We start from the raw sequence: 14,820 nt of genomic DNA, 5'->3' as shown, positions 1-14,820 counted from the left end.
TGTGTGTTTAAGCATCTTGGGACGATTCTACCAAGTCATTCTGACTTACGTCAATATTTGAAACATGATCTTAAAGTTTAAACGAAAATTTTGTCCACCTCATTAATGGTATCTTAAATTATAAGAAAGCTAAAATATGAAGTAAGGTTCTTAATAAAGACAACTGAAAACTATGCGAAAAATATACTTTCATTTATGTTTTCAGATGTTTTTGAGAGGCATTCAAATATTTGAAAATTATGGTGGGCTTTATGAGCCATAGTGACAGTATCTAGGAACTCTGACGTCACATCACCCTTTCTTTCTCATGTTCACCAGAAGGGAGGAAATTTTGGGAATATTATTTCAGTAATCTTTCCAACATTCAGTGTGGTGACTAGAGCTGGATAAAGTTCTTGTGACCTCCATAAAGCCCACCTTAGAAGTCAAATGTCTGAGTGCATGTAATTCTTTTCACAAAAATCTTAAAAAATAAATAAAAATATATTTATGCATGGTTTTAAGTGGCCTACTTAGTGATGTCTACTTTGAGTTTTAGAGGTCTTTTCCTTTAAGACAAACGTGTTCAAATTTCAACTTGCAATACCAAAAACTAAGCATTATATTTCGAATTTTGACCGAAGGCAGAAACGGCTTTGTGGAATTGCTAACTCGGCTATCATGCTAAAGTTCAAGATGGATTTAATACCTTGGTGGAAGATGGGCCAATGGTAATTCAAATTTTGAACCACTTTAATGAGGAAACGTTCTGACCGACTGATGTCAAATTTAAATATTTAAATATTTAAATACTTATAGTAATATGAGTATAAGTGAAATATTCTTGAGTATGGCATAAAACACTAATCAAATAAATAAATAAATAAATTCTTTAAAAAACCCGCACAACAATAGTTTATTTCATCATTGGCATAGTTTTAATCACGTATGAATAGTTAGGACTGCTCTTTTCTTTTCTTTTTTGCGTTTTTCCTGCCTCCTGTCTGTGGCATCTGTAAAGAACTGCACTTCCTGGTCTTCTTCAATGTGTCTTTTTAAAAACTGGAGTCCCGCCAGATTAAAACCAATGCGATCCTGTAACAAATAACACGGTGATGAAAACAATGCTATCTCATATTAAACAAACATAGCCAAATCTCTGTTACAATTTGTAAGCCGTCACAATGAGGAGTGCTACATTTATTATACAAATACATGTATTTACTAATTCCTCTACCCTTTTGCGTACGAAAAATCAAACTTTCAGCGTGATTTATGTACATGCACGTTCCGGCCGTATGTGGGAAGGTCTGGCAGCAACCTGTGGATGGTTGTGGGTTTCCTCTTGGCTCTGCCGGTTTCCTTTCACCATAATACTGGCTGCCGTCGTATAAGTGAAACATTCTTGAGCACGGCGTAAGACACCAATCAAATAAATAAATAGATGTACAGGCACATAGTTATCTGATTTTGGAGACCAAACCACACTGGTTGGGTTTGCCAATTTCAGAGCTTCACAAATCAGTCAACAAATAACAACTCCCAAGGAACATGGTTGAACAACCATCTTGATTGAACAACCATCTTGGTTGAAGAATTAGAGATTGAAGAATTATAAGGTTGAAGAATTAGAGTACTTGACTTGTGTTTCATGCGGTACTCGTGACTTCTTCATTTGTTTGTCAGCAGCCTACGTTATGGGTGGAGGAAACGCGTGTGCCCTGGGCAAACTATTGACCTGTTAACTTAAAACTGCTACCTAACTGACAGGAGATGGTCTGAAACATGCAACAAAACTAGTCAAGGTTCATCAACACCAGCTGTGGCTAGTTCAATGTTTTAGCCAAACAGACCAGCCATGGCTGATGTACATGGAGTTTACAGGAATGAGCTACAATATATGTTCCAACATACAGCAGTTCTGTATATGTATGTATGTATACTTGCTTGGGTTGTTATGGTTGTACTTAAGAATTTTAAGTGGAGTCATTAAATGTTGTGTACATATACTCTGTCTTCTTGCAGCAGGGCAAGTCCATGCTGCCAAGTTGATGCCGCCACCAAAATATCATGTTGAAGACACCAGACATGACACCGGACATTATACTGACACCGGGCTAACCAGTGCATGTAACAGGACCAAAAGAACATGCAGGATATTTAAACTCAATTCTCCTTGAAACAGTGTGTGCCAAATAAACACAAACAAAAGATGAAGGGTTCTCATGATTCTTGATTCTTGATATTGCAAAAATTAAAATGAAACAACATTGTAACATGACATCATGACATTATTTACATTTTAAAACCAATGAGCACAACTGACCTTTAACTCTTCAGATTTGACTACAACTGTCTTCCTCAGCTTGTCTATCACAGGTAACAGCACTTGGTTTGCAGTTATCTGCCCTTGGTGGACCCTGGAAGGTAGGATGATTTAAGTATTTTAAGTAATATTTCATGACATTTTATGACTCTAGAAAGGCACTTTTTGGGGGCCAACTTTTAGGTCAAATACAGTATGTCACTTAATCAAAACTCACCTCAGTAGAAACAAGAGACACTTGGTGGACAGTTCTGTTTCCCAGCCATTGTCAAGGAATACCTGGATGAGCTTAAGGAGCTCAATAACGCAATCAAACGGTAACACCAGCAGCGCCTCATCCAGCTCACTAAAGCAGAGAAATATATCATAGGTGTTAAAAAGTGCCGCAATACAGTAACACAGTCAAACAGTAACACCAGCAGTGCCTCATCCAGTCCACTAAAGCAGAGAAATGTATCATAGGTGTTAAAGAGTGCAGCAATACAGTAACACAGTCAAACAGTAACACCAGCGGTGCTTCATCCAGTTCACTAAAGCAGGGAAATGTATCACAGGTGTTAAAAAGTGCAGGAGTACAGTAACACAGTCAAACAGTAACACCAGCAGTGCCTCATCCAGTTCACTAAAGCAGAGAAATGTATCATAGGTGTTAAAGAGCGCAGCAATACAGTAACACAGTCAAACAGTAACACCAGCAGTGCCTCATCCAGTCCACTAAAGCAGAGAAATGTATCATAGGTGTTAAAGAGTGCAGCAGTACAGTAACACAGTCAAACAGTAACACCAGCAGTGCCTCATCCAGTTCACTAAAGCATAGAAATGTATCATAGGTGTTAAAAAGTGCAGCAGTACAGTAACACAGTCAAACAGTAACACCAGCAGTGCCTCATCCAGCTCACTAAAGCAGGGGAATGTATCACAGGTGCTAAAAAGTGCCACAATACAGTAACACAGTCAAACAGTAACACCAGCAGTGCCTCATCCAGCTCGCTAAAGCAGAGAAATGTATCACAGGTGTTAAAGAGTGCCGCAATACAGTAACACAGTCAAACAGTGACACCAGCAGTGCCTCATCCAGTTCACTAAAGCAGAGAAATGTATCACAGGTGTTAAAGAGTGCCACAATACAGTAACACAGTCAAACAGTAACACCAGCAGTGCCTCATCCAGCTCGCTAAAGCAGAGAAATGTATCAGAGGTGTGAAGAGTGCAGAAGTACAGTAACACAGTCAAACAGTAAAACCAGCAGTGCCTTATCCAGTTCACTACAATATAGAAATTTATCCTGCATCAGACAAAATATTCTGCTTTGCACTGGACAACAATGGTCACGTGGGGTAAAGATATATTCTTGAATCCTGCTGACAATGTCAAATGTGTCTGCTGAGTAGGTTATCTCCCTTTGCTGGGTTGTCACTACAACAGTCACATCGCAGGCGCTGTAGCGATTCACTTATACACCGGTCATCTACACTGAACTGATGGGCCTTTGCAGGATAAACTGGTTACATGGTTACTCAGTGATAGGATACACAAATATATGGTGTCAATAAACCTCAAATTGAGCATGGCTGGGCCAGTCATGACACCCCACCAATTCATATTATACTGACACGGGGCCAACCAGTCATGTTTCCTTGTTCTTACATCTCAGTGCAGAATGCCAAGCAAAACAGTACCATTTTTAAAGTCTTTAGTATGACATTTAGGTGGACACTAACAATTAAGCCATCAAAGTGGTCCACAGAGTCAAATGGTAACACCAGCAGTTCAATAACACAATCACACAGTAGCTCCAGCAGTTCAACAACACAGTCAAATGGTAACTCAGGCAGTTCAACAACACAGTCAAATGGTAACACCAGCAGTTCAATAACACAGTCAAATGGCAACACCGGCAGTTCAATAACACAGTCACATAGTAACTCCAGCAGTTCAACAACACAGTCAAATGGTAACTCAGGCAGTTCAATAACACAGTCAAATGGTAACACCGGCATTTCAATAACAGTCAAATGGTAACTCCAGCAGTTCAACAACACAGTCAAATGGTAACTCAGGCAGTTCAACAACACAGTCAAATGGTAACTCAGGCAGTTCAATAACACAGTCAAATGGTAACACCGGCAGTTCAATAACACGGTCACATAGTAGCTCCAGCAGTTCAATAACACAGCCAAATGGTAACTCAGGCAGTTCAATAACACAGTCACATAGTAGCTCCAGCAGTTCAACAACACAGTCAAATGGTAACTCAGGTAGTTCAACAACACAGTCAAATGGTAACTCAGGCAGTTCAATAACACAGTCAAATGGCAACACCGGCAGTTCAATAACACGGTCACATAGTAGCTCCAGCAGTTCAACAACACAGCCAAATGGTAACTCAGGCAGTTCAATAACACAGTCAAATGGTAACACCAGCAGTTCAACAACACAGTCAAATGGTAACTCAGGCAGTTCAACAACACAGTCAAATGGTAACTCAGGCAGTTCAATAACACAGTCAAATGGCAACACCGGCAGTTCAATAACACGGTCACATAGTAGCTCCAGCAGTTCAACAACACAGCCAAATGGTAACTCAGGCAGTTCAATAACACAGTCAAATGGTAACACCGGCATTTCAATAACAGTCAAATGGTAACTCCAGCAGTTCAATAACACACTCAAATGGTAACACCAGCAGTTCAATAACAGCCAAATGGTAACACCAGCAGTTCAAAAACAGTCAAATGGTAACACCGGCAGTTCAATAACAGTCAAATGGTAACTCCAGCAGTTCAACAACACAGTCAAATGGTAACTCAGGCAGTTCAATAACACAGTTAAATGGTAACACCGGCAGTTCAATAACACAGTTAAATGGTAACACTAGCAGTTCAATAACACAGTCACATAGTAACTCCAGCAGTTCAATAACACACTCAAATGGTAATACCAGCCATTCAAAAACAGTCAAATGGTAACACCAGCAGTTCAATGACACAATCAAATGGTAACTCCAGCAGTTCAATAACACAGTCAAATGGTAACACCGGCAGTTCAATAACACGGTCACATAGTAGCTCCAGCAGTTCAACAACACAGTCAAATGGTAACTCAGGCAGTTCAATAACACAGTCAAATGGTAACACCGGCATTTCAATAACAGTCAAATGGTAACTCCAGCAGTTCAATAACACACTCAAATGGTAACACCAGCAGTTCAATAACAGCCAAATGGTAACACCAGCAGTTCAAAAACAGTCAAATGGTAACACCGGCAGTTCAATAACAGTCAAATGATAACTCCAGCAGTTCAACAACACAGTCAAATGGTAACACCAGCAGTTCAATGACAGTCAAATGGTAACTCCAGCAGTTCAATAACACAGTCAAATGGTCACTCACATGGTATGTATTAATGCTTATTTGAGGAGTCATCAGGTGTGTGTCTTCTTGTGGCAAGGCGAGTCCACGCTGCCAAAGTGATGCTGCAACTGATGTATCATGCCGAGGAGAGCAGGCATGACACCCCACCCAGTCACATTATACTGACACCGGGCCAACAGGTCATGATGTTTCCTTACTGTAACCTTTCTGTGCTGAGCACCAAGTGAGACATTATCGTCTTTTCTTTGGTATGACCTGACCCGGGTTTGGTCTTAAGGCCAACTCAAATGGTAACATTAGCATTGCCTCAACCATGACAAATTCATCTACACTGTGCACACATAAACACACTAATGTCACATGTCAGATTAAGGGACTGTGTAAACTGGCCAGAACCAGAACCAGAACCAGAAACACCCATACAGGTGCATTCTTCCAGCAAAGTCTCAGTTCAAGGAAAGCTGACTAAGCTATGCTCAAACCATTTCACTTTGACAGGTACCTGATAAAGCTCCTGATGTAAGGCAGCAGTTGAAGGGCCAGATAGCTGCACATGATCGAATAAAAGGGCATTTTAATACCCTTTAGGGGTGTTCAAATTACAGGGTACCTTTCAATAGCATGAACAATGTGGTGGCCCTGGCCATATGCGAGAAGGTCCCTCAGCAACCCGCAGATGGTTGTGGGTCTCTGCCCGGATTACTCCCTCCATAAATGCTGGCCGCCATCATATCAGTGAAATATTCTTGACTATCACGTAAAACACGAAACAAATAAATAAATATTGTGGGGAATACTGCCTTACAACTGTAATTTACATGTTTGAAAAAAAAAATCTTATATACTTATTTGTACTGACCGTACAAAATGTTATCTATAATTTTTACACTATAATTTGGTATGTAAAAAAAATTAATGTCTTGTTTCTTAATATATGAAAATATTTTGGCCCAAAAATTGCCTTAAAATGGTCCCTAAATCAGAAAGCTGTATTAGCAGTGCTTCAACAGCAAGGCACCAACTTAGATTCAAACATGCAGACTTTTTTTAGTCAAAACTGTGAATGATCTGATCTATAGACTAATGATATCATTAAAACCTAGGGATCCTTGACAGTTTTTTCAGTGGACAACAATCCACTGAAGCCCTTATCCATACTAGACAATTGAAACAACAGAAAATGACTTGTGCCACTTCTCTGAAAACAATCATCACAACATTACTATAACATTGCACATATAGACTAAACCTTTCATATGCAAATACGAAAGTAGATCATCCAATCAGAAGTGTTTACCTTGACCTAATACGTCTCACAATCTCCAGTACATACTGTTGTGGACAGGATGCATTCATTGCCGACAACATTGGGCTGACAGCAGGTGGGGCAATCTGAAACATACAATAAAATTAACCTGAGATTTACTTCTTCATTTATTTATTCATTTACAACTGTACTTATTTTATCGTTAATTTTATGCCGTACCCGGAATTTCATTGAGAGGAACTGAGTAACAATAATGGTAAGATCAATTTAAAAGACAAGGCTGTTCCAAATGGTAGAAGAAATAGATTGTTGAAAAAAAAAATTAGTATGTAAATTAATTAATTAAAATTAGTATGCAAATTAGTATTTCATTGCAATCACAGACTTCAACTGAATGAGCTACAGGTACATGTGTTTTTCACACAACCCAAGTGAATGTTTTATTTGTTGACCTATTACACAGCATACACAGTAAGCAGTTCCCAAACCTAACCACCTTGTTCAGGGCATTTTACCACAGCATCAATGACCAGTTAACGGTGGCAGGCATGTGACCGCCATGAAATTCATGTAAGGTAACCTAAAATCACAGATGTCTTCAGCAGAGTGGAGGCTGAGGAAGGTTGAAACTCTCTCTGATGCAATGATTGATTGATTTGTATATCTGATTGGTGTTTTACGCCATACTCAAGAATATTTCACTTATACGCCGGTAACCCACATTATGGTGGGAGGAAACCAGAGAGAGCCTGAGGGAAACCCACGATCATTAAAAGGTTGCTGGTAGTCCTCCCAGGCCTGGCATTAGTCAGAGGTTCCTCGGTCATTGCGCCTCGTGAGGTGTTACCCACCTTGGCCATATAGGCCCCCTGCAATGACTGAATTGGTACCTGCTATTTCTAAGCAACTCAGAGGGCACACTTTTAAATCACAATGTCATCTGACCTGTTGACCAGTTAGTGTAATCCACAGTTTTCAGTTTTTGAAAGGTGGCCAGAGTGAGACTACACAAGACCCCTGATCGTCATGACAACATAAAAGACAGCAACTTAGAGAGTAAAACAGCTACGACAATGTGATACTAGGCAAATGATCACATGCAGCCTCACATAAAGCTCACCTGTTTACCGGTCTTCTCACACTCCATGTTGTGGAGGTCCAGTCTGTACTGTTCCCTCTTACACACCTGCAGAGCTTCCATGATACGTTCAGCCTGTAGGGAAAGAGAACAGACTAGCAAAAAAGGAAATATACAAGCAATCATGCATGTGCAGTACACGAAACCAGTACTGGAGCCAGAACTGACCATGCTATTTGCTAAATTTGTAAACTGAGTACTGAATTAATTGCTGTAATTTTATTTATTTATTTATTGACTGGTTTTTTATGCTGTACTCCAGATTATTCATTTACAGAACAGGGGCCAGCAATGGCTCAAGATACTGCTTCATACTAGCGCCTCCTCACGGGTTAAAAAATATGCCCCCTCCCCATTCTTGAGCAAATGGTGGACGCATTTCTTTGACTGCTTTATGTATTTGCACAGCAAAACAAAAATAGCTTAGATCAAAATATATAGCTAAAAGTACATACTGGTCTGTATACAGAGTGCAAAACTGGCAATCTGTAGACCAAAAGGAGAGAGATGTATAATTTACTGGTCTGTATACAGAGTGCAAAACAGGCAATCTGTAGACCGAAAGGAGAGAGATGTATAATTTACTGGTCTGTATACAGAGTGCAAAACAGGCAATCTGTAGACCAAAAGGAGAGAGATGTATAATTTACTGGTCTGTATACAGAGTGCAAAACAGGCAATCTGTAGACCAAAAGGAGAGAGATGTATAATTTACTGGTCTGTATACAGAGTGCAAAACAGGCAATCTGTAGACCAAAAGGAGAGAGATGTATAATTTACTGGTCTGTATACAGAGTGCATAACTGGCAATCCGTTGACCGAAAGTAGAGAGATGTACAATTTACTGGTCTTTATACAGAGTGCAAAACTGGCAATCCATAGACTGAAAGGAGAGAGATGTATGATTTACTGGTCTGTATACAGAGTGCAAAACTGGCAATCCATAGACCAAAAGGATAGAGATGTATAATTTACTGGTCTGTATACAGAGTGCAAAACTGGCAATCTGTAGACTGACAGGAGAGAGATGTATAATTACATCTACTTTATGTGTTCAGAGGTCCACATTTTTTCACCTTTTTTACACACAGATAATGATTTAAAACCAAGATATCACAAAAAATATTTTGATGAATTTGTATGGAATGGAAATCCAAATCAAAAATGTAATTTACCGCTTTAACAGTCTCCAATGTCTGTTTCCCTGCGAGCCCCACTTCTGTATTGGACTCTCCTGCAACCTGTTGTAATCAAACAACAGAAAATGATTCCTTCGTGTGTGGAGGAATGGTATTATCTTAACAAATTAATTACACTCTCAAAGTCACTAAATATCAACAACAGAGGTATCCACACTGTACAATAAAGATTTAGACATTAACGGGTGGTGAATGGGGGCAATGGCTGGCTCATTTCTATTTGGTAAATGTAGTTTTTGAAATAGCTGATCATCCCATGACTAATAAGATTGGGGAGAAAATACTGAAATTAATACACCACGGTAAGTGTCATTTATAAATCTTAACCTGCAAAACTGGACAATAAATGATAACTTTGATGGAAAAAATTTTTAGGGAGGAGTAAAATATGCTCAAATACAATCAAAAGACAGTTATATCTCAGACAATAATTCACCCATGGCTTTGTATCTTTGACTATGCCGAGATTTCTTTTGTGAATTTCAACTTGAAAAGGAGTGTATGGTTTACATTAACGACAAAACTGCTGTGACCACTAGTCTTACCACAGGATCCTGTCCTTGACCAAGAGATTCCTCGTGCTCTCTCTCACGTTCCTGAAAAAAACATCTTACTGATCAAAAAGGCTTTTTTATCCGACCTATTCCAATGAAGACTTTATTCAGCGCTGCCTCACTGGAACAACATGTAAAAGACACAATAAATGATGCGACATGACACCCAATCACAGCTTTCTGACACAGGCCCATCTTACTCTGAGAGATAAGTGATGAAGCAAAACATCACATATTAACAGCTTAAGGTCAAAATTATTCCACCTAAAGCCTTGTTTTTAATTTTTTTAAATTTTAGGTTGAGCTGTGACCATTCAGCTTATGACAGTATTTCCTTGTGGCTGGATTTTCACAAACACTTTATGAAGCTTCATTATGAAAATATATTAAAATTTACAAAAAATAACATATATTCTGATGCAGTCAGAGATGAAACAAAATAACATCTTGACAAAATGACATCTTGATGATGACTGAATAACAGCAAATCTTTACAGCAATCTAAGGTTGACTTTTGGCAAAGGTTGACTTGAAGCAAAAACTGCGATTTCATTACCAAATGCATGCCAATGGACAAGAACCACATCAAATGACCAATCAGTTTTTCAAATGATAGACCTGTTTGATGAACAAACTAGTCAGACTGAGGATAACAACCTTTTCAAACTGACTGATGTACATGTAGTGTACTTGTATTTCCATTCTCAAAGGTGATCAGTTACATTATTTTCATCACCTCACATTTAAGCATTAGATGTTGTAGATTTTCTGCTCAGCAATTTACCTACCCCCCAAACCACACAAACCAATATATGAACATTAAAGTTTTAAAGAGGTATTTGTTTTAACCCTTACCAATTCTCTCTCCTCTTCTAAAATGAGAGGTTCTTGTGTTTTCTCCCAAAGTCTCAGAGATTTGTCATGTGACCCGGACACAAGGAAGTTTCCGGATGGACTGACAGCCAGACACCACACCTCGGAATGGTGACCCTACGAGTGGGGTAGAAAGGGGAGATAAGCAACAAATTAGAACAAACTAAAACCACATCAATCAAAAAATGAAGCAAGTTATTTGTTGGGTTAGTGTTTTAAGCCAAACTGCTGAAAAATAATCCCTTCCTTTCAAGGCTGTCATGTTTTAATCAATTAATGTATGTGACATCGTCTGTTTTTTGATCAGGACAACATTCACATATATCAACCAGGTATAAATTTTGTTTTTCCTCCAAAACCACATTCATATTAAATTTCAACTCCTTTCCACAGAAATCTGATATGAATGAATGAGTGAATGATTTCAGCCATATTGTGGCGAGAAATCTGATATGAGGTTTACCTCTAGGGTTTGAATATGTTCAAAGTTATCCGCATCCCACTCCTTCAGTTTGTGATCCTTTCCCCCAGAGAAGATAAAGTGGGTCTTGGGGACAAATTGAACACACATAATGCTGAAAAATGAAAGGACACAAGTAAGCCCAACATATCTAATGTCATCATCAGTGTATTTACAGGTGTATGTAGGGAATGAGAATGATTAGAATCTAGAATAGCACATGCAGTTAACACAAACATGATTTCTAACACTGTGAGGGAAGTTTCCAGACTTAAAAAGGCTGTGTGTTTAACAGAAACTGTGTTATAAACAGATATAAACAGTTTTGTAACGATTTGTTTTGTTTGTTTCTTCACATTGGGATTAATGTTACATTATCATGGTCATAAAATGTAGCAGGCAAGTCTGAATGTTGACATATTTTTAGAGCAAAATTGTCTCAACTGCAAACAATTCTGAAGTCTTTTACAGAGTCAATAATGAACCCTTGTTTTCTGGGCCAAGTTGTTAGAAAATGTATTAGCCAACACTGGTATTAAGTCATACTTTACATTTATTTATTTATTTATTTGATTGGTGTTTCACGCCGTACTCAAGAATATTTCACTTATACGACGGCAGCCAGCATTATGGTGGGTGGAAACCAGGCAGAGCCCGGGGGGAACCCACGACCATCCGCAGGTTGCTGGCAGACCTTCCCCCATACGGCCGGAGAGGAAGCCAGCATGAGCTGGACTTGGGCTCAGTGACCGCATTGGTGAGAATTTTACATTTAAGATATTAACCACATTCAGCAGCCAGTGAAGTCCCAAAATCAAAGCTTATGAGCAATGAGCAGTAGATTTAGTTCATATTTAATAAACTGTTACACAATTATTTCTTAACAAAGTACTTTGAAGACAGCTTAAAGTTATACTTGGTACTAAGTCTTAAAACAGTTTTGAACAACCAGTTGTACGTAAGGAGACAGATGTTCTATATAATAAGTCTGCCATTACCACGGTAACATTGCCACATTAATAAATATATTCCAGTTTTATACTCAGCTGCGAGACTCACCTATCATCATGAGCAAATATGGACTTGTGACAGTCCCCAAAATCCAAGCCCCAAATCTTGATGTTGCGATCAGCTGATCCTGTCACAATGAGAGTGCTGTCTGACGAAATGTCCAAACACAACACAGGCAGTTTGTGGCCGTAAAGGGAGAGGAAAAACTGAAAACAGATAGAATGTCAGTCACAATGACAGTGCTGTCTCAGGAAATGTCCAAACACAACACAGGCAGTTTGTGGCCATACAGGGAGAGGAAAAACTGAAAACAGACAAAATGTCAGTCACAGTGAGAGTGCTGTCTGAGGAAATGTCCAAACACAACAAAGGCAGTTTGTGGCCGTTAAGGGAGAGGAAAAACTGAAAACAGATAGAATGTCAGTCACAATGACAGTGCTGTCTGACGAAATGTCCAAACACAACACCGGCAGTTTGTGGCCATACAGGGAGAGGAAAAACTGAAAACAGATAGAATGTCAGTCACAATGAGAGTGCTGACTGAGGAAATGTCCAAACACAACACAGGCAGTTTGTGGCCGTAAAGGGAGAGGAAAAACTGAAAACAGACAAAATGTCAGTCACAATGAGAGTGCCGTCTGACGAAATGTCCAAACACAACACAGGCAGTTTGTGGCCGTACAGGGAGAGGAAAAACTGAAAACAGACAAAATGTCATTCACAATGAGAGTGCTGTCTCAAGAAATGTCCAAACACAACACAGGCAGTTTTTGGCCATAAAGGGAGAGGAAAAACTGAAAACAGACAAAATGTCAGTCACAATGACAGTGCTGTCTGACGAAATGTCCAAACACAACACCGGCAGTTTGTGACCATAAAGGGAGAGGAAAAACTGAAAACAGACAAAATGTCAATCACAATGAGAGTGCTGTCTGACGAAATGTCCAAACATAACACTGGCAGTTTGTGGTCGTACAGGGAGAGGAAAAACTGAAAACAGACAAAATGTCAGTCACAATGACAGTGCTGACTGAGGAAATGTCCAAACACAACACAGGCAGTTTGTGGCCATACAGGGAGAGGAAAAACTGAAAACAGACAAAATGTCAGTCACAATGAGAGTGCTGACTGAGGAAATGTCCAAACATAACACTGCCAGTTTGTGGCCGTAAAGGGAGAGGAAAAACTGAAAACAGACAAAATGTCAGTCACAATGACAGTGCTGACTGAGGAAATGTCCAAACACAACACAGGCAGTTTGTGGCCATACAGGGAGAGGAAAAACTGAAAACAGACAAAATGTCAGTCACAATGAGAGTGCTGACTGAGGAAATGTCCAAACATAACACTAACAGTTTGTGGCCATACAGGGAGAGGAAAAACTGAAAACAGACAAAATGTCAGTCACAATGACAGTGCTGACTGAGGAAATGTCCAAACACAACACAGGCAGTTTGTGGCCATACAGGGAGAGGAAAAACTGAAAAACAGACAAAATGTCAGTCACAATGAGAGTGTTGTCTGATGAAATGTCCAAACACAACACAAGCAGTTTGTGGCCATACAGGGAGAGGAAAAACTGAAAACAGACAAAATGTCAGTCACAATGACAGTGCTGTCTCAAGAAATGTCCAAACATAACACTGGCAGTTTGTGGCCATACAGGGAGAGGAAAAGCTGAAAACAGACAAAATGTCAGTCACAATGAGCGTGCTGTCTGAAAAAATGTCCAAACACAACACTGGCAGTTTGTGTCCGTAAAGGGAGAGGAAAAACTGAAAACAGACAAAATGTCAGTCACAGTGTGAGTGCTGTCTGACGAAATGTCCAAACACAACACCGGCAGTTTGTGTCCGTACAGGGAGAGGAAAAACTGAAAACAGACAAAATGTCAGTCACAATGAGAGTGTTGTCTGATGAAATGTCCAAACACAACACAAGCAGTTTGTGGCAAACAGACAAATGTAACATATTCCAAGTGGATGGTCACAATTTATTGATAACAGTTACTCGATCAATAGGACACAGGAGTGTTTTGAAGTTGAAGCAGGTTAGTCTTGCCTTTTCCACATTTGTTACTAGTATCTTGCACTCACCTTAAGTGTGTCTGCAAAGAAAACCTTGACTGTATTATCCAATAGTGCTACTGCCAGCAATCTTTGATCTGGGCTTGAAAAACAACACAAAAGAGCAGCCAAATAAATTCAAAGGAAATTTTCCACATCAAAAAATACTGTGAGGTACTTAATATTTGCGTGGAACTAATTTTCATGGATTCTGTGGTCAACAGTTCACTGTGAAAAATAATTCAAGCATAAAAACGTTCCAATTGTTGTATCATATACCAGTACTACAGATAGTAGTATTACTGGATCAAGACACTTTAAAACCTACAACAAAAGAAATCGGGTACAGTCATAGCACTTTTAATAACAAAAAAAAAGCACATGATTTGCAAACAAAGGTCACTGAAATACTAGCACTACATACATGAAATATTTTTACATGAAACTTTTACAGTCCAGCATTGGAAAATCCTTGATCAGTTCTCGGCTCTTGCTGATCTCTTTGTGCGCTTTCACCATCCACCTGGCGTGAATGGAAGTCCACATTTCCACAGGAGTCAAATTACAACATA

General features: G+C 39.3%; 1 protein-coding gene across 1 annotated transcript in view; it reads right to left on the bottom strand.

The window, feature by feature from the left end:
- Nucleotides 1–909: 909 nt before the first annotated feature.
- Nucleotides 910–14,820, bottom strand: part of LOC135472785 (WD repeat-containing protein 3-like) — a 28,254-nt gene continuing 14,343 nt past the window's right edge. Inside the window, exons 15-25 of the mRNA XM_064752453.1 lie at nt 14,279–14,351; nt 12,231–12,388; nt 11,175–11,286; nt 10,694–10,828; nt 9,830–9,880; nt 9,261–9,326; nt 8,068–8,160; nt 6,978–7,072; nt 2,523–2,651; nt 2,306–2,399; nt 910–1,074 (exon numbers count right to left, since the gene is read on the bottom strand). Coding sequence (XP_064608523.1) covers nt 922–1,074; nt 2,306–2,399; nt 2,523–2,651; nt 6,978–7,072; nt 8,068–8,160; nt 9,261–9,326; nt 9,830–9,880; nt 10,694–10,828; nt 11,175–11,286; nt 12,231–12,388; nt 14,279–14,351 — 1,159 coding nt within the window. The 3' untranslated portion in view covers nt 910–921. The remainder of the gene's footprint in view (nt 1,075–2,305; nt 2,400–2,522; nt 2,652–6,977; nt 7,073–8,067; nt 8,161–9,260; nt 9,327–9,829; nt 9,881–10,693; nt 10,829–11,174; nt 11,287–12,230; nt 12,389–14,278; nt 14,352–14,820) is intronic.

The sequence above is a fragment of the Liolophura sinensis genome, chromosome 8 (genome assembly GCF_032854445.1).
Source record: "Liolophura sinensis isolate JHLJ2023 chromosome 8, CUHK_Ljap_v2, whole genome shotgun sequence".
NCBI lineage: Eukaryota > Metazoa > Mollusca > Polyplacophora > Chitonida > Chitonidae > Liolophura > Liolophura sinensis.
The sequence above is the reverse complement of the archived record's forward strand: the minus strand, read 5'-3'. Positions and strand labels throughout refer to the sequence as shown.